The 18,668-nt window shown below is 37.9% G+C and overlaps 1 protein-coding gene across 2 annotated transcripts in view; it reads right to left on the reverse strand.

Annotated features, from left to right (window-relative positions):
* Window positions 1–3,048: 3,048 nt before the first annotated feature.
* Window positions 3,049–18,668, reverse strand: part of ADSS2 (adenylosuccinate synthase 2) — a 32,205-nt gene continuing 16,585 nt past the window's right edge. Inside the window, exons 3-13 of one of the 2 annotated variants that reach the window (XM_033144382.1) lie at window positions 16,475–16,543; window positions 15,733–15,783; window positions 14,047–14,113; window positions 11,155–11,262; window positions 10,862–10,943; window positions 8,754–8,880; window positions 8,288–8,442; window positions 7,254–7,378; window positions 6,433–6,530; window positions 4,670–4,819; window positions 3,049–3,643 (exon numbers count right to left, since the gene is read on the reverse strand). In XM_033144382.1, the coding sequence (XP_033000273.1) occupies window positions 3,591–3,643; window positions 4,670–4,819; window positions 6,433–6,530; window positions 7,254–7,378; window positions 8,288–8,442; window positions 8,754–8,880; window positions 10,862–10,943; window positions 11,155–11,262; window positions 14,047–14,113; window positions 15,733–15,783; window positions 16,475–16,543 (1,085 nt within the window). In that variant the 3' untranslated portion in view covers window positions 3,049–3,590. The remainder of the gene's footprint in view (window positions 3,644–4,669; window positions 4,820–6,432; window positions 6,531–7,253; window positions 7,379–8,287; window positions 8,443–8,753; window positions 8,881–10,861; window positions 10,944–11,154; window positions 11,263–14,046; window positions 14,114–15,732; window positions 15,784–16,474; window positions 16,544–18,668) is intronic. The other variant, XM_033144383.1, reaches the window with a different exon arrangement.

Raw genomic sequence — 18,668 nt, forward strand, 5'->3', positions numbered from 1 at the left:
TAGGATCCCATCCCCTCTTCCACCCCATTAGAGCAATACCGTTCTTCCAGAAGCTTGAATGAGATTACTATTTTGTAAAACTCTGCAAACTGCTTCCTCTTCACCCATACTAGAATGTTTAACACTGGAAAGACGTAAGATGCAGGCTATCGTATATAGACCTATCACAATTTTTGCAATATAGGAACACCCACAGGCCACTGGAGGAAGCAACAGTTCAAAGCTGTAAGGAAAAGGAGAGGGATTGATACCATGTTGTTTTAGGGCTGTTGCCTCCCTTCCTCCATGTGTAACTCAGGATAACACTTTAATGAATGATGGAGTGTTCTCTACGAAAGCTCGTGCTATAATATGTCTTGTCGTTTAAGGTGTATAAGACTTAGCTGCAGCAAAATCACCAAACCATACCTACCCCCTGGGAATTTTAACAGGTTACTGTAGTTTGCAGACATGACAACTATTTGTGAGATTTTAAAGGGGTTCTATCAGAGCATGCTGAATATTTTTCCTGTATGCAGAAGCATGTGTATTGCTAAGGGGTGTGGGGAAAGAATCACCAGTGCATAGGTTGTTAGAAAAAAAAACCTGGCAAACGGGAAAAAGCAAATTGAGCAGATTTATTATCCCTGCTACTGGAAAAGGTAATTGTGAATAAAATGCTAAAAGGCAGAGACAGAAGAAAGCAGGCAAGAGAGGAAAAAATGTGTATTATATGGGCTGGATCCTAAATTAGTTTTCTGTAAATAGGAGGCCTCCCATTGGTGGAAGCAGACTTTTTGCAGATTCCTTCCTCCCCCTCTTCTGGAGCACCCCTCCCAAACACTCCAGAGCAGACTTTCAAAGGAGCTGCAGGGGAAGGCAAAAAGCAGTGAAATTCACTTCCCATCCCTCACATTTGCCAGCAGAATCAATGTCCTGTAAATTTTGAAAATTCAGAAAATATCACTGCTAATCCAATAAGAAGGCCAGTTTTAAAGATAGAGCCCAAAATTTGAGAGAAATATTTGGATAGGGAGAATTTTAAAAGCATCCATAACCAAAGCATTCTCCAGAATCTAAACACAATAATGCTATTCCTGGCTTCAATGACGGGTTCTTCTAAAAAGTTTCCATACTCCAAAAATAATCTTGGCATTAACAAAATTAGCTGTCTGCAAGAAAACAAAACAAAACAGAAAACAGCAGCATACTGTTCTGATAAAAGGAAGTCAAGCCACACATCAAAAAGAGAGAAAGACTAATGTCGTTTTATTCTGGCGGAAAAGCATCTTGATAGATGTGGTTGGAGTCAAAAAGATTAAAGGGAAAGTGAACACTTACTATCTCTGGAGAAACAATTTGAAAAAGAGGGTTGGGGGTCCAAGGAGCTGAAGTGAGGAAGGAAGACAAGAAGACCTGTTGTGTGAGTGCACTGCTACTTACACAGCTCTGGATCCATCCCACTCTCTTTTCTTAACAGAAAATGCTTATTTTGGATTACCTACCCCTGGATTTCTGCATAAAGGTCTTCTTAACCAATTGTACACACCTGCAAAGTGGTGTATAGCACAATGTACCTCACAAGCAACAGTGGATGTGAAATACCATGGTTAGGTACAAACATACTCAGCAAGTGCATAAAAACATTCAGTTTTTTAAAAGCTATTATGGCACCATCGTTTGTTTACCTGCTATATGGAACCCCAAGCTTCCAATCATATTCTAATCAGAATTTGTCCTGATTATGATTCAGCATACACATTCAAACTCATTCAATAGTTAATGAGATTCTCCTTAGGCTATTTGACTTTTACTGTCCCACAAGCTTAGTGAAGCTACACTAAAGCCTGTAATCAGTTTCCTTTCCCTTTAGTGATCTGGTTGCATTGTATTTTTGTTGCCTATATGATTTCAAAATAAATTTCCTTTAAAGGCAGGGGGCGGTCATTGTAATTAGTGCTAGTATGTCAACATCAACTAGCAACAGTTATCTTATACAAAATGCCAGTTAATAAAAACGTAAAAGCAGCTCACATATTTACTGGTAGTAGAATTGTACACCAGATCTGGCTGAACTCTGAATCGGATTGGACCTATTCAGGCTGATTTGTGCCCTATCCAGATCAGGCTGAAGCAGCTACAAATCCCTACAGAGAGGGCTTGGTTGTCCCAAACAGATTTGTACTGATCTGTTGCTCAAAACAGTCTCAGAAAAACAGGTAAGACTGTGAGAAAACAAAGTTACAGCCATTTTGGTTTCACAATTCAAGCTAATGAGATTTACAGAGATTTGTAATTTCTGCATTGCTATCTGGATTTCTAAATCTGCCCCCACAAATCAGATGGGGGGAGGTCTCTAAAAATTTAGTTCTGTGTACTGTTTTGGCTTACCTCTCTTACAGTAACTCTTAAAATAACAATGAAAAGAAGAAAGGTATGGAAGGATTTCAGCATAAAAGTTAGAAAGCCACCATTGTTCACCTTATAAAGCTGATGAATGATGTTGAGAATGTTACAGCATATAATAGAGATTGAAAATACTTACACATTGTTAACACAGGTAACTGTGGGATAAAATAACTGACATAGCAGACATGCAATGGAATCAAAAGAAAAGGCTTCTGCAAAAACAAAACAAAAGCCACAAAACACAAAGCAACAAACATGATTTGTACATCCTGTTATCTTAGGGTATTTGCCAAGATGATTTTAAAAAATCTATTTACAGTAAAGTATTGGCTTCAGTATTTATTTACCTAGGTAGCCCAATGTGTCCCTAACAGGACTGCAAATAGCTCCTGTGTCTACATTCAAGGACCAGACTATGCATCCAATTTCCGATAATCCTCTAAATATTTGACACTTGATGGATTTGGCACTAGGCTAATGAACTGATGGATCATTGGGCAGAATGAAGAAAAGCTGAAACGAGGAAGTATCATAACAGCTAAAAATGTATTAATGAACTCCTTTCAGTAGTGGGTATAATACACCTACAATATGTTTTCAGTATCTTAATTCATAATTTAAGTTGTTGCACTGTTTACATATTAAACATCCCTTCCAAACTATCATTTCATAATAGTTTTAATAAAAACCTGTAACAAAAAAGTGTTTTCTTCATCATTATAAAACCATCCCTCTCTTTAATCACACACTACTATAGCATCCATACAGATAATAACAGCTTTAGGAGTACAAATAAGGATGTAAAACTCTGTGCAAAACTGCATTAATTATTTAAGCATCTAAAATTTCAGGAAGTAACACCACCAAAAGCAGAGACAATAAAGACACATGGTCATGAAAGTAAAGCACAACCTTTGATTTAGAAAGATAGTGTTGGGACAATCATCTGAAGGGAAAAAAATCTGGTGGCACCTTGATAAATGGTGGCAATAGTGACAAATGCACTGGAATTTGTGAAGTGATACTGATAGTTGCCCAAGTCTTTTACAGCAGTAACAATTGTTTGTCCAGACCATCTTTAGCTCTTAAATACAAGGTCCAACTTCCAAAAATCATTGCTGCTTAGGTTAAGAATAATAGATATAAGAATGGACAGTCTCTTTGTGGAGTGTGCTTTCTTTTCTTCCATTTATCTAGTATCTTTAGAAGAGCTGAATCATCGACTCCCTGGATTTTCCTACTCCAATCCATTTAACTGCAGAAAGAAAAATATATTTTGCATGATACTTTGAAGGAACAGATGACTTAGGATACTAGTGCAAATCCTACACTTGTCTACTCAAAAAAGTTTTACTCCCAGGGTAAGTGCATACAGAACTGTATTCTACGGATACTTTCAAAGACTTACCAAAATAATTGTTTTTCAATAGTCATGCATTTACTTAAAGCTAACTGTGATATCCTGCTCTTTAATGTTATTTACCTGGTGTCAGTAGTTCTTTTCCCCCAAGGCCAAAGCTTTTCAAGCAATTTTGAAAAGCATTTCAGAATTGATTACTAATTTCACTCAAATCAGTAACTGGCATTTTTTTTCAAGATATAATGTACAAAATCTCAGTACGTTTCACTAAAACATTCCCTTTTTAATATTTATATTTTTCATTTTTAACAATGGCATCTAACGAGAATGCAGAGTACGAAATATCAGAAATACCACAAGTAAAAAATTAGCAAAGTATGGACATAATCTAACACATACAACTAGAAAATAATACTTTGATTAGAGAACAGCAGCAGCAATTACAGAATTGTATTCTCTAGTTACTCAAGGTGATTTGAAAGGCTCTTCCAAATCTATTTAAATTAATGTCTCAAGTTAAAACAATGTCATTTTCAGGACTCAAGACCATGAAGTGATCTAGAAACAAGTGAACAGGTTTACAATGAAACAGAAATGTTATCCGTACTAGTCACTAGCTTGAAAGCCAAGACCTCAGATTCCTTGATTTATCTCTTTCACTGAGTGTGACTCTATAGGAATGACTAGTTCTAGAAATAGCTACCTACACAAATTACCGGTATGAACTACTGTGAAGCAGTATACAGACATTCAGAGCAACTTTACCAATTATGATGCTTCACGTTACGGACCCAAGTCTACAAACCAGCAGTTACAAACATAGTGATGAATAATACTCTCAATGACAAAGCATTTCCTTAGAAGTACTTCTGCTTCTAATAGATCCCTGAAAACCTTTTTTTAAAAAACTGCTTTGCTTACCAGGAATTCCTAGTTCCATTTCTATAAATCGAACATAGTTTTGTGCATTTACAGGCAGTTCATCAAAAGTCCTTGCATTTGATATGTCTGTGTTCCATCCTGGGAGGGTCTCATACTGAACCTCTACTTTATTTAAGACTTCTTGGTTTGCTTTATAAAAACAAAAAAACAGCAGTGTAACAGATAATTTTACTGTTGCCAATAATATCAGACTTGTTTAATTATTCAGATAAGCAAATTTTGCAACCTCAAGTCACGCAAAGGAATAAAAGATGAAGAAACAAAAGTATGGCTGTCCAAAACAGCTCAGTAACCAACTTAACAGCCATAACAAAATCCTTTGCATATGTGAAATATAGGGAAAGGAAGTCAACTACTGTGAGGGAAATGACAGATTCCCTGTAAAGCAGGGATGATGAACTTTTTGGTGAACCTGTCAAAGTTGGTCCATGGGGAGGGAAACTCCCCATGGAGTTCAACAAAATTTTAATCCTGCTTTATCCAGGTATCGGCTGTACAAGTAGGCAATGCAGCTGTATCTCTACCTGTCTTAACACCCGATACCACATATGATGTCAGGTGTAGGTGAGGTGGGTTTGATTAAAAAAAAAAATAGTGTCAGGAGCCAAATAAGGGGGTTTGGCAGTCAAAATCTAAGCTTGGAGGTCAGATTTTCCCCACTCTGCTATGGGGGAATTAAGGGCAACTAACTATAGAGTGCTCTTCCAAAGAGCCTCCCTTGGTACTTATATTAACATATTTTAGGAACCAGGCAAAGTATTCTCCTGGACATTGAATTGCTAATTAGAGCAATTAAAGAGAGCGCCAGTGTGGTGTAGTGGTTAAGAGTGGTAGACTCGTAATCTGGGGAACCGGGTTTGTGTCTCCGCTCCTCCACATGCAGCTGCTGGGTGACCTTGGGCTAGTCACATTTCTCTGAAGTCTCTCAGCCTCACTCACCTCACAGAGTGTTTGTTGTGGGGGAGGAAGGAAAAGGAGAATGTTAGCTGCTTTGAGACTCCTTCGGTTAGTGATAAAGCGGGATATCAAATCCAAACTCTTCTTCTTCTTCTAATACCTCAGGTGCAATTGTTAGAGCATTTTTTTCATTAGTTAATTTTATGATTATCATGCTCATTCTGTTTGGCGTCAGTGGAGTTTTGGGGATTCATCTAACCAGTTCCATCAATGGAAGCCTTGTACCATGATATCAGCTTGTCCAACATGGTTTCTCCTCTGTGCTCCCCAAAATTGGCTCGGGGTGTGTGTGTCAGAAGATCCCACAGAAGAGGGAGGGGGAGAGAGAGAGAGGATTGTTCCATTTGGCAATCTGCCATGCTTGCACAGACAGAACGACTGAAAGAGTGCAATGTTGAATTCTACTCTGACTACTCTTCTGAGGAGTAATGTATGATCAGTTGGTACAGCATGAGACTGTTAATCTCAGGGTCATGGGTTCTAATCCCACATTGGGCAAAGGACTCCTGCACTGCAGGGGTTTGGACTAGATAACCCTCTAGGTCTTTTCAAACTCTACTATTTTATGATTCTGTTATTTTAAGTATTTATTTACTGTGTTTTAATATTTCATGTAATTTTGTACAAATCAAATTTTACATACTGCAAGTTGCCTTGTATAACAGAATAACTTATAACAGAAGCAACAATAAAAACAACAGTCGTGAACCTGCACTATAGTGAGGGGATACATCTAGCACTAAATACACTACTGGAAAACTTATAGTATGGACACACACACTCACCTGGAAAATGAGGTATGATTTTATCATTTATTCTGTAAGCAACGCCAACTTTAATTTCTGGAAATACATCCAAAATATCCAATTTGGTAAGAGCCAATCTGTTTTTTTAAAAAAATATTGATGTGTTAGTTAGGTATAGACAAATACAAACTATAATCTTAAGAAGTAAATTTATTTATTTTTAAACAAAGATATAAATCACTACAGCTGACATGGTTGCTAAGTTTTTGAAGCCAAGCTCACCCATGTGTATATGACACCCCACCTTTACATCTTCCCTTAAAAATATAAACTGAAAAAAGTAACCTGGGAAAACCCTGGAATTCCAGAATAAAAGCCAGAGAGAGAGAGAGAGCGAGAGAGCGAGAGAGAGAGAGAACATCTAACATCAGATAACTTTTTTCCAGAAGGGGTATCATAGTTATTAGCATGGCAGCTGGCAAGTCTTACATGTCAAAGAGAAAAACAATTACCAGACTTTTAGAAGACATCTGAAGGCAGCCCTGTTTAAGGAAGCTTTTAATGTTTGACACACTATTGTATTTTAATATTTTGTTGGAAGCCACCCAGAGTGGCTGGGAAAACCCAGCCAGATGGGCCAGGTATGTATGTATGTATGTATGTATGTATGTATGTATAAATAATGATAATAATTATTACATCAGTACTGTGACTTTAAAAACCATTTTGTCTTCCACAGTGAGTCTTCAAAACATTGTTCTTTACTTGAAGGGTGTTAGTTTCATTACCATTACTTTGTATTGTTTCTAAAAGTAATATACACTATTACGGTGCACTTGCTACCACTACAAACTACTCACGCAGTAAATCCATTGATCATGTGAGCATATTTAAGCAACACAAGATCCAGCCAGCCACATCTTCTTTTCCGACCTGTGGTCACACCAACCTCTTTCCCACGTGTCTGCAGTAATTCTCCAATTTTCTAAGAAACAGAATATAGTCATGTTATACACTGGAGTAATACTGTTCATTTCTATCTAAACACAATTTACTGACAACAGAAAACAAAATATACTTTACATTTCCAACCCCACATAGTGCACAAAACTTTTAACAAGGATGAAGATACAAGTACAGGAGCCACCTTTAATGCCAGGTATCAATGTGAAAATACCATTGAGCAGGCCATTTTCTCAACACTCCATGTTGATTCCATTGTATAATGCCTACCTGCTACCTCACAGGAGTGTTGTAGCTCAGTTATTGTTTGTGAAGCTCTGAAATCCTTGGCAATCTTAAATTGCTAGTCCTGTTAATTCAGCTTGGAATCAAAAAGGCAAACTGGTTCACGTGCATCGTCACTAGTAATAGAGATTCTGCAACTGGAACTTAGTTAACAATTCTGCTGCTGATTCATGAGCAAGAACAGAATTCAGCTTGCTCTCCGACAGAAATATAGGCTCTGCAGGACTGAGGAATAAGCAGTAGTTAAAAACTTTTTTAAAGCACATATAAACACCCAGGCAGCAGATCTGTGGACTGAGAAACTTACATTTCAGACAGAAAGCAGCAGCACTTTAAGGTATGTGGTATACAGAATCTGATGCCTGGGAGAGTACAGCCATGCATACCTTAAATCATTGGTCTTCAACTGATGGTCAGGAGCCACTACAGGATCACGACCTGTTCTGAGGTGGGTCATAACAAAAGCACTACCACCATACAAATATATGGTAAAAAAAGGATATGGGTCCCCAAATGCATATTGGATTAAAGGTGGGTCCCAGGTGTGAAAGAGTTGGAAGACCACTGTGGTAAATAATATTTCTGAGAACTGTACATTCATTTACTTTGCTCCAATAACTCACATTAATGTTAATGCTATACTTACATTATCTTGTTCTGTGGGAAAGGCACCAATTCCAACTCTAGTTGTGTATGCTTTCACAACTCCATATACTTCACCAACGTTCTGTGGTGGCATACCCAAGCCAGTGCAAACACCTCCCACGGTACAATTTGATGAGGTCACGAATGGGTAAGTTCCTGTTTCAGAAGGGCAAGGAAGAGAAGATAGGAATGAACTAAGAGCAGCACAATTATATAAAAGATTATCATTGCATCTTTCTACTGAAAGGTAATTGAATAGCAAGTAACACTGGTTGTTATTTAAAATGAAAACACATCCTTAAAAATAGCGGTATAGTTTCAATGCCAAGATGTACAATGAACATTCAATGTACAAGAACGACTAAAATGTAACCAGTCTTAAACAGCTGTATTCTGTACAATCCTTCAAATACGCATGTGACAAGTACCTCACACATTGTGACTGATAAAAAAGACTTTATACATACCAAAATCAATGTCCAGTAGTGCTGCATTTGCACCCTCTACTAAAATTTTCTTTGGTGGGCCATGTAAAGCTTCATACATAAAGTATACACCATCTCTCACCATTGGTTTGAGCCTTTCAGTGTAACCCTAAGACAAACAAATATGTCCTAGAGATTAGAGTGTAGTAAACTACAATCTTCAAAACACACTGTAGACACTGTATTAAATAGGCAGGCAAATAATTATTCTAGGTAAAGGTAAAGGGACCCCTGACCATTAGGTCCAGTCGTGTCCGACTCTGGGGTTGCGGCGCTCATCTCGCGTTACTGGCCAAGGGAGCCGGCATATAACTTCCTGGTCATGTGGCCGGCATGACAAAGCCGCTTCTGGCAAACCAGAGCAGTGCACAGAAACGACGTTTACCTTCCCGCCGGAGCAGTACCTATTTATCTACTTGCACTATGACGTGCTTTCGAACTGCTAGGTGGGCAGGAGCTGGGACCGAGCAATGGGAGCTCATCCCATCACGGGGATTCGAACCGCTGACCTTCTGATCAGTAAGCCCTAGTCTTGTATTAAAATAAAAGCGTCATTTGCTATTTGTTAGCCATGTCAACTATAAGCTATTATTTGTGTCAAGGAGAATGTGCATAAGAACAAAGCATATATATGCCATTCATTAGTTCTTTCTTAAGTTAAAATTATTAAGAGTCCTGCTGGATCAGACCAAGAGCCTAACTAATCCACCATCTTGTTTCTAACATTTGCCAAATATCTGCAGAAAGCTCACAAAGAGAGCAGGAAGAAAAAGTCTTCCCCTCTTTGTCCCCCCTGCGAGCACTATTTAGGGATACACTATTTGTGAATTTTGAGTGTCCATTTAGCTACTACAGCTAATATCATTGGTAGACCTATGCTCCACAAAATTTGTCTGCCACTGTCACTGCTACATCTTGCAACAGCAAAATCTTCAACTGAGCTATGCACTGCGTGAAGAACTACTTTTTCATGTTGTCTGTGAACAAGAGTCAGTAGAGCAAGGTGAATGCTTCTGAGGAAAACACCCGATAAAGGCAGAAGTTGCATGACCTTGGAAGTTCAAAGCAACTGTTACAAATCCACTTTAGTCAGTGTACCTCTCATGCAGTAAGAGGAAGAGTAGAAATGAATGTGCCCGTCACTTCACCGTATTGGTCACTACTATTACCCTCCATGCGCTGAAGTGCAAATATCTGCAGCAGGGCACCTGCTGAACTTAGTAGTTCCCTTGTGAAATTGAGAGCCCTACAGGCACATAAGCAGAATTCTAAACCTCACAGGGAGGCTGCATAAGTATGACAGCCTCCCTGCTGCAATGACTGGAGAATAGCAAGGGCAGGCATGATGGGGCAACAGGGGTAACAGGTAGCACACCTGCCTCGTTTTTGCTCATGTGTCAGGGAAACTAACAACTGAATATGACTAAAGTATGCCTTTTATCCATTTCCCTTGGGCCAGACTATCCCTCCTAAGTTCTGCCTACTTTTTGAAGAACAGGTCTAGTCCTCTGGCATGAAGTTTAGCACTCCATTACATCTCAATCAGCTTCTGCCTTATGCATTGTCTGTATTGCTGAACAGGCATATGTTACTGTAATGTTCAGGGTTGGGGTCATGTCAAGGTTCAATGGGTGACCCTGAGTTCCAATACTATAAGAAAGAGAAAATGTGTTTTGATCCATATATTTCCCCAATACCAAGAATGAATGTATGCAAAAAGGTTTTAACCAATGATTTTCTGATGTAGGGCACAAACCTTTACCAAGCTATACACTAAGTCTCAGCAGAATTGTCACATCAGTGTAGAATATGAGCTTCTAAAAGATAAAAAGACCACAGGATTCCTTTTCTACATGAAATGTAAGATTCAGCAAACAGGTTTAATTTAGTAAATAACTGACCATTGTGATAAAGCTACTGGGCCATTTGTTTCTGACTTATGATAACCCTAATGCAGGCAATTTGCTAGTTAAAGCCACGTGTCAGAAGCAGTGTTTCTTTATATTTTTATCAGAAGAAACATACAAAGATAAATCTATCTGTATATATATCAATTATGGCAAATAATTCACAACTCCTCTATAGTTTACCTTCAGTCTTTTCAATTCTCCTTCAATGTCTATCTCTAAGGTAGGGTAAACAGACTTGTACTGGTTGGCCAACACTTTGAATCTAAAAGTACAAAAAGTACAAATAAATTATGCTTGCAACATTTTAAAAAAGAACCTTGATTAAAATTTTAACTTAACATATGTGAAAACAAAAACAGACTCACAAATGAGAGATCCAATAAGGGATTTTTTTAGAATATGAAAATCAGAATATACAAGCCCTAGTAATAAATTTATTTGAAATATTTACATTACTCTAGAGAAGTGGTTACCTTTCTGAAAATTCATTGAAGTCAGAAACTAGATCACACATTCTGAGCCCACTTCGAGCTGCTTTAGAAGAATACACTGGACCAATTCCCTTTTTTGTAGTTCCCAAGCTTTAAAACACAAAAATAAAAAACATACACATACTACACAATCTGTGACTATCAATTCAACTAGGTTGTTGTTAAGTTTCTAAAAAATATAATTACTCTGGAAGTCTGTTGTACATACTTGGTAGTTTAGATTTATCATTCACTGAGGTCAAACATTTCCCCCAGTGGGCACCCAGGAGAAGAGGGAAGATTAAGAAGAAACAGAATCCTGGCAGGTGGTACAAAACATCCTCAGAAGTGTTATTTGTAATACTGATATACAAAATACTTAAAAAGCTACAGTCTAAACATTATTTAGTATTTACCTTAAAGGATGAACAAACATATCACATTGTTTGTATGCATTTCATATGCATTTCTTCTGTGCAAATCTCAATGAGTTTTCTTAACAGAGATTGTAGTGGTGTGAATCTTAGCATGCCAAGAGTGAAGAGGTTATTTAAAAGTAAAGCAGCATACAGGGTATATCTCAAACATGGTGGAACACAGCTGAGATCCGAGACTACACAATACCAACACTATCATTCAATGTGGTCAGAATAGTTTATGCTTTTAGACCACGGTTATTTATAGTAAGGAGCTCAATATTTGCTGTTATATGACCTGACTATACTTTTCTTCTCAGCATGGCTATTGCACATGATAAACCGTTTGCCTATCTCCACCCAAAGGCTATAAAACTGCTCTGCACCAATCTTCAATTAAAAAATCCCATAGAATTGAGGAAACCTATTCCTGGGCAACATATGAATCAAGGATCTTGGATGCCTAACTGTAAAGCCTGTCTTAGAACTGTGTTGCCTGAACCATAGCAAGAGGTCTTAAGACAACTCCAACAATTGGTTTAACAAACTACAAGTTGTCCCACAGACAATCAAACAAACCATGGAATATTTCCCAAATTTTTGTTTTGTTTTCCAGCTGCTTTTGCCTCAAACCTTTAGTAGTCTGGTGAAAATCTGGGGTGGGATGAGCAAATACACCATTGTTAAGAAGGGTTCTGGGTTCATATGTAACAGCAAGCCATAATTTAAATCAAGGTTCATAAGCCATCAATAAATAATGATTACAGATCGTGATTTGATGGCCGTGAACATAGCTAAGCTATTGGGGAGGTTCACACAACACTAAGTTAAGGTTTAATAAACAATGGTTAGGCACTGTTTGCAAAACAGGCCAATGGCATCAATCAAGAAGTAGGACAGGTTGAGATTTGCAATTTTAAGAGTAAACAAATCACAGAAGAAAAGAGGAGTGGAGAAGAATGTAGGCACAGCCTGTTACGAGTCTCATACAATGACCCAGTCAGATTTTGTTTTGTCTATATCACATTCTGTGATACTAGCAAAACTTCAAATATGCAAATTTACAATACAGACAGGCCAAGTTCTGGAAAATGTTAACAGCACAACCAACTTTTTCACAAAAGGAGAAAAAAATCAGTAAAAGAGACACTATCATTAATGCAGCAGGTCCATTCCCTGTCAAAGTAGAGCAACAACCTTGACTTCCAGAGTCCATTCGCTATACTATTCCTAAGTATCAACGACAACCACAGAACTCTTGAGGTAATGCAGAAGTCAGGTTTGTGCTATTTGGATTTATTTTAAGAAGACATGATCAATAGTTCAAGACTTCCCCATTCCATCCATATTCACAAAAGGCAGTATGTGAAGTTTGATTCTCGCCTTTTTAAAAACAATCCGCTGTGCAATTTAAAAAATACTAAGTGCATGGATAGAAATGAAATAAACATATTTATATTGTACTAGTGCCTAGCCTGGCATGCTCTGGTCCATGGGGTCACGAAGAGTCGGACACGACTAAACTACAAGCAAGTGCCTAGGAATATATCAAGAAGGGAGGGGATACCCTTAGATCTACTGATTTAGCACCGTCACCATTATTGAGGAAGGATACATAATTCAACAAATGACATGCAAATAAGTCCCACCCCAGGACAGACTGACAGGATCCTGGCCAAGAATATTTCCTCTTTTGCCCATGACCAATCTAATTCTGAATGTACAAAGGAATTAAACGTGCTAAAACCCAGATATGACTTTTCAATTTTCACAGAGGGTGTGAAGGTTTCCCAATCATTCAGTATCATACCACTATCATTTCATTGGATCAGTGTGGGGTGGAAAAATAGAAAGCACACACACTAGTATTTTCCTAGTTCTGACCTTAATTCATTCATCATAACTTTATCACATGACATCACCATTACACACATTAGGTAACAGAGCTTAAGAGCCTTGAATCTCTGGAAGACACCCAAAATGTTCTGTACTCATTATGCTGTAACATGATCCCAGAGATTCAGATACATTTCCCATTCCTGCTGAAGAACAAGATTTACATCAGTGATAAAGAGCAACAGTTTTACGGGTATGCTACATGGAATTTAAAATATGTTCTGCAAAAAATATATCCAAGTGAACTGAAAAGGTATTGAGGCTTACAATTTAAGAACAAAACTTACGTCTTAAGTGTATTATAAAGTTGAAGAGAATTTTGTTGCGCCCTTTGGGTTGAAAACAAACTAACTACCTTTGAATCCTTGAATCACATGTCTTAAAGTACATACAAATAAGTGGGAACATACAGGTGTCCCAGACTTCCTTGCAAAAACATTAAGAAAGAATCTTACTGCAAAGCATCCTTAACAGCACACTCTATTGAATAGATTCTGGAAGTGCACTGGCTGAAATGCGCTCCCTGTCACTCAAAATTTCTTCCAGTATTTACAATTAAGACATTTGACAATACACAACATACTTCTTTCCTGCTTGCTCTTGTCTTTGTTGTTCCTGGATGCCATCAGCAGCTTGATGGAAGTCAAATACTAGGAATTTGAAGGGTACAAAATGAACTCTGTTGTATTAATACCTGCATTAAGTACCAAACTAAAATAAGCTATTATTTCTCATTAATGTATGCAAAAGTATTTTGGAAATCATCATTTGCACTAGATATATAAACTTTAAGTAACAAGCACCTGGAGAAAATACAGCTGTTTAGTAAAATAATATTTTAGAAAAAGCACTTCAATTTGTGAAGACAAAAGTCAAGGCAAACAAAGTATGCAAAAAAGCACTAGAGTATGCTACAACTCAAGAGATGTCAGTCAAACCATTTTTGTTCAAAAACATTTGCATTTCTCCAGGGCTACTGACATTCCAAGCATCTTAAAATTCTCTTATATTACGTAAGTTATAGACGCTGAATAGAATACATAGAATGCATCTTGTTATCCCAATAACGGGTGGGGGGGGGGTTACACTAATCAGCACAATATTCTAAGACTGACAAAGGCAGCAAAAAAAAAAAAATTCACCAAAAGGGTGGACTTGCTTTGTCAATGGCCACATGTGTTGAAAGGGGCCATAAACACACAATTATCTGAAGTGGAAACACATTCCTAACATTTAAGTGAAAAGGCTGGTTTTAACATACTCTGCCGTTATCAATATTAGGTAACTTTGATTACACTGCTTAACAATCTTTGTTTAAACTGGTTAATCTCTGTGATACAACAGCAGTTGCTAGTGTTTTAAGGCAGGGAGGGGGGAATTGTTCCTGAGAAACTGCTTAAGAACCATGCTATTCATTGGTGTTTTGCAGCACAGGAGGGGACAATCCAAGGGTAACACAATGTTTTCTTGTCTCCTGATCAGCTTAACTGGATAGATTGGGGAAATGTCCACCATCTTCATCTGTTATGAGTTTGCTAGACCTTTGATGCTTGCAGTAGAAATCATTTTATGTGCAGAAGAGAAAGCCAAGATACTTCCTCCCTTGCATTTCTTGTTTGATGGGACACCAAAAAGGTAGACGGATAAAGACACACTTTGGGCTAGATGTTGCTCATGTTGCCATTTGGTCACCCCTGGTATAAATTGCATTAGTATGTAGTATAGAAGACATAGTGCACATTTATTTATACATAAGGCAATAAATAAGATGAACCTCCAACCATTCATCTTGACGAGTTCTTGACATAAACATTCATTTGTGGAAGAACACATTTACTATAAAACAATTACCAGTTTAGATAGAAAACACCTCTTATTTAAGAGTTTGATTTCCACTTTGATAGCCAATGCAATATTTGATACCAGAAAGCTAGCTTTAGAACCCTGTCTATTGGGGTTTTCATGCACAACCAAAAGGGAGAAACAAATGGCTGGCAATCCAAAGACCTCCTTGGGAACTGACAACCACTTGTATTCTACTGTGTTGAAGGCTGTTCTCTCAATAGTTGTTGTTGAATAATGTAGGGGGGAGTCTACATTTGAAGTGGGCACAACAAAAGACCCCACTATGTGCATGGAACATTCCCCCACAGCACTTTGTATTCTAACCTATTCTACTGCTAGATATTTACAAATGAAAAACAAATCAGAGCTAGAGATTAAAAAACACTTTGAATCATTTAATATTTTTTAATATTTTTTTACTTACCAATATGAGCTCTGTCAGATATAATTAATCTTTTTTCCCAACCTTCCAATCCTTTGAAAAGCAACAAAAGAAATATGGGGGAAAACACATTTAGAAATCAGTTACTTTTAATGGCTAACAACAAAATCCTATGCATTTTTAAAGAGAAGTATATTCCACTGATTTGGTGGTACTTACTCCCAAGTAAGTGTGCAAAGGATTACAGCCTAATTTGATCAGCTGAATGAAGAGACAGTTTATAAAATATCACAAAACTGACTCAATGTATCTTGGAAAAACCAAACAAATTTCAGTCATTGCTATTTGTCACAAACATACAATACCTTGAAAAATGATCTATATAAAACACTGGCTTATGAACACTCTAACTCGCAATAAAAACTCTAGATATTTATTTAATATTACTTTTTCCATTTAAATTCTATTTCATCAAGTGGTGCATTTAGATAATCTGAACACTAATCCAGCATTCTTGGTCACTGAAAATTTTAAAATTATATACAGCGTGTATTTGCATTTTAAAGTGTTGTAAATACCACTTACTTTAAGGTGTTAAATAGAATTAAATGAACAAAAGAAATAAATCTTTGAGAATTGGTTACTTTTTCCCCTCAATGCACCAAGTGGATACCATCTGGCAACTCAGGAGCAAAAACACATTGGTAATTACCAAGTTCTGCTATATACCAATGCGAGAGAATCCTTGCCATCTCCCTACCATACCTTAGAAAGCTGTTCTTACCTTTTCCTTTTTTAACATTTTTCTCTGCTTCTTCAAACAATCCTGGCAAGTGAATTACCACACCATTTCCTGCGGAAAGCATGAAAAGGGAGTGTTCCATGAGGAATACAAGAAAGTTAAAAGTCTCAAAAATCCAGGTTTTGACTTTGCAAAAAGGAAATGCATTTAAATACTAAAATATATCTTATATTACTTACTTTTCAGTTAAAGTCTAGGGCTTCAATCCAATGGTGGCTTTGTAATCACATGTATAAGGCACTGAAAGCACCCAATATTTGGGTAGTGGGGGGGGTCAGGGGAAAGGGACACAGAGGGCCGGTGTAGATTAGAGTCATGTGCCCCACCCTATACAAGCATTAGTGCTTTCCACTAAAGGTAAAGAGGACCCCTGGACGGTTAAGTTCAGTCAAAGGCAACTATGGGGTGCAGCGCTCATCTCGCTTTTCAGGCCGAGGGAGCCGGTGTTTGTCCACAGACAGTTTTCTGGGTCATGTGACCAGCATGACTAAACCACTTCAGGTGCAACGGAACACCATGATGGAAGCCAGAGTGGACAGAAACACCATTTACCTTCCAACCACAGTGGTACCTATTTATCTAATACACTGTGTGCTTTCAGACTGCTAGGCTGGCAGAAGCTGCGACAGAGCAACAAGAGCTCACCACCAACGTGCAGATTCAAACCGTCAACCTTCTGATTGGCAAGCCCAAGAGCTCAGTGGTTTAGACCACAGCGCCACTGGCGTCCCTTTTCCACTGAAATAAGCATCCATTGGATACAATTTTAAAAATTTGGAGTATTAATGACTGGACATATTTATTGGCCAATGAGAATTGTCGGAGTTATTGCTCATAACTAGACATAATGGTTTAGCCAGCAGTCACATCAGTGGAATTACGAGTTTCTAGGTTTTCTGGCATACTACCGCCAATACTTGGTAACTAAGGTAATTCTACTGGATTCCCACAATTATATGGGCCTAACTCTGTATCTTGTTCAGGGGTGGGAATGTCTGGCCCATTTGACTTGTGAGGCCATTTTGGGCAAGCCAAACCCACCTGCCCTACAGCTGATGTCTTGGGCAATATCACCTTGCCTAGTTTTGAAGCTTTGAACCCAGTACTAAACAGGATTGCCTTCCCCAGGCATTGGCTGATGTGGAGGGAGGACAATTCGGCTTGGTCAGGGTATTAAGAGGGAGCTGCCTGCAGGAAAATCTCTGGTGCACTCCAATCAGCTCAGTTTGGCCGCACTTTTGACTTCAAAAGACAAAACCCTAATGTCTTTTGCTTCCTAACCATTCAGGATTAGATTTTAATTTTTTAATTTTTTGCATGTTGACACTCAGAGAAGCTCAATATGTGTAAGGTCTAATTGAATGGTTAATTCCTACATTTCATGCTGGATACAAATGGTGTAGTTTGAGTCAATACAAGATGGATTTTTCATGTGTGGGTATGCAGATGATATGCCCATATGTGGATATCTAATGTCCAAGAGATGAGACAAGAAGAATTCTACTTTTACTCCTTGCATCACAAGTAGATTTGCAAGGACTGGCACTGTTATTTAAAGCTAAAGATACTGGTGGGCTGACCTGAGAATTGAGGTAATGCCAATAGCAACATTATTCACTAGGGCACTACAGAAAAAAGTTCATTTTCTTTATCCTCAAGCTAATGATATCTGTTTCATTGGGGGGAAATGTGTTTCGAGAGCCTGACTTTGTTCACTATCCATAATATTTAGTAATTATTTCCAGGACAATGGATGGGGGGGGGGTGTGCACCTTAAATGATTAGTCCAATCAGAAATAAACTGATGACTAGCAAATAGTCTTGGGAGAGGGATATGAGGGAATGAAATGAAACAGAGAGTCACTATACCTATTTTTTTTAGGCATACATTTAAGATTTTTTTGAGTTTATATCTGAAGTGTGAATACAAATATATTTGCAAACACATGCATTGTACTCAAATCAGATCACACACACACAAACATCTAGTAGCCCCACTGTTGACTAAAAAACAACAACTCAGTATGGATACTCAAAGTGTGCGTGTCCTCCTCATTGGGACTAATAAGAGATCCTCTGACGGGATCCTCCTTCCCTGATATTCAATTGGTCAAGAGACCAAGCCTTTAGTGTGGGAGACCTACTGTTAGAGGTTCAGTGGGAATAATCTCATACT

The sequence above is a fragment of the Lacerta agilis genome, chromosome 3 (assembly GCF_009819535.1).
Source record: "Lacerta agilis isolate rLacAgi1 chromosome 3, rLacAgi1.pri, whole genome shotgun sequence".
In the NCBI taxonomy this organism is placed as follows: domain Eukaryota; kingdom Metazoa; phylum Chordata; class Lepidosauria; order Squamata; family Lacertidae; genus Lacerta; species Lacerta agilis.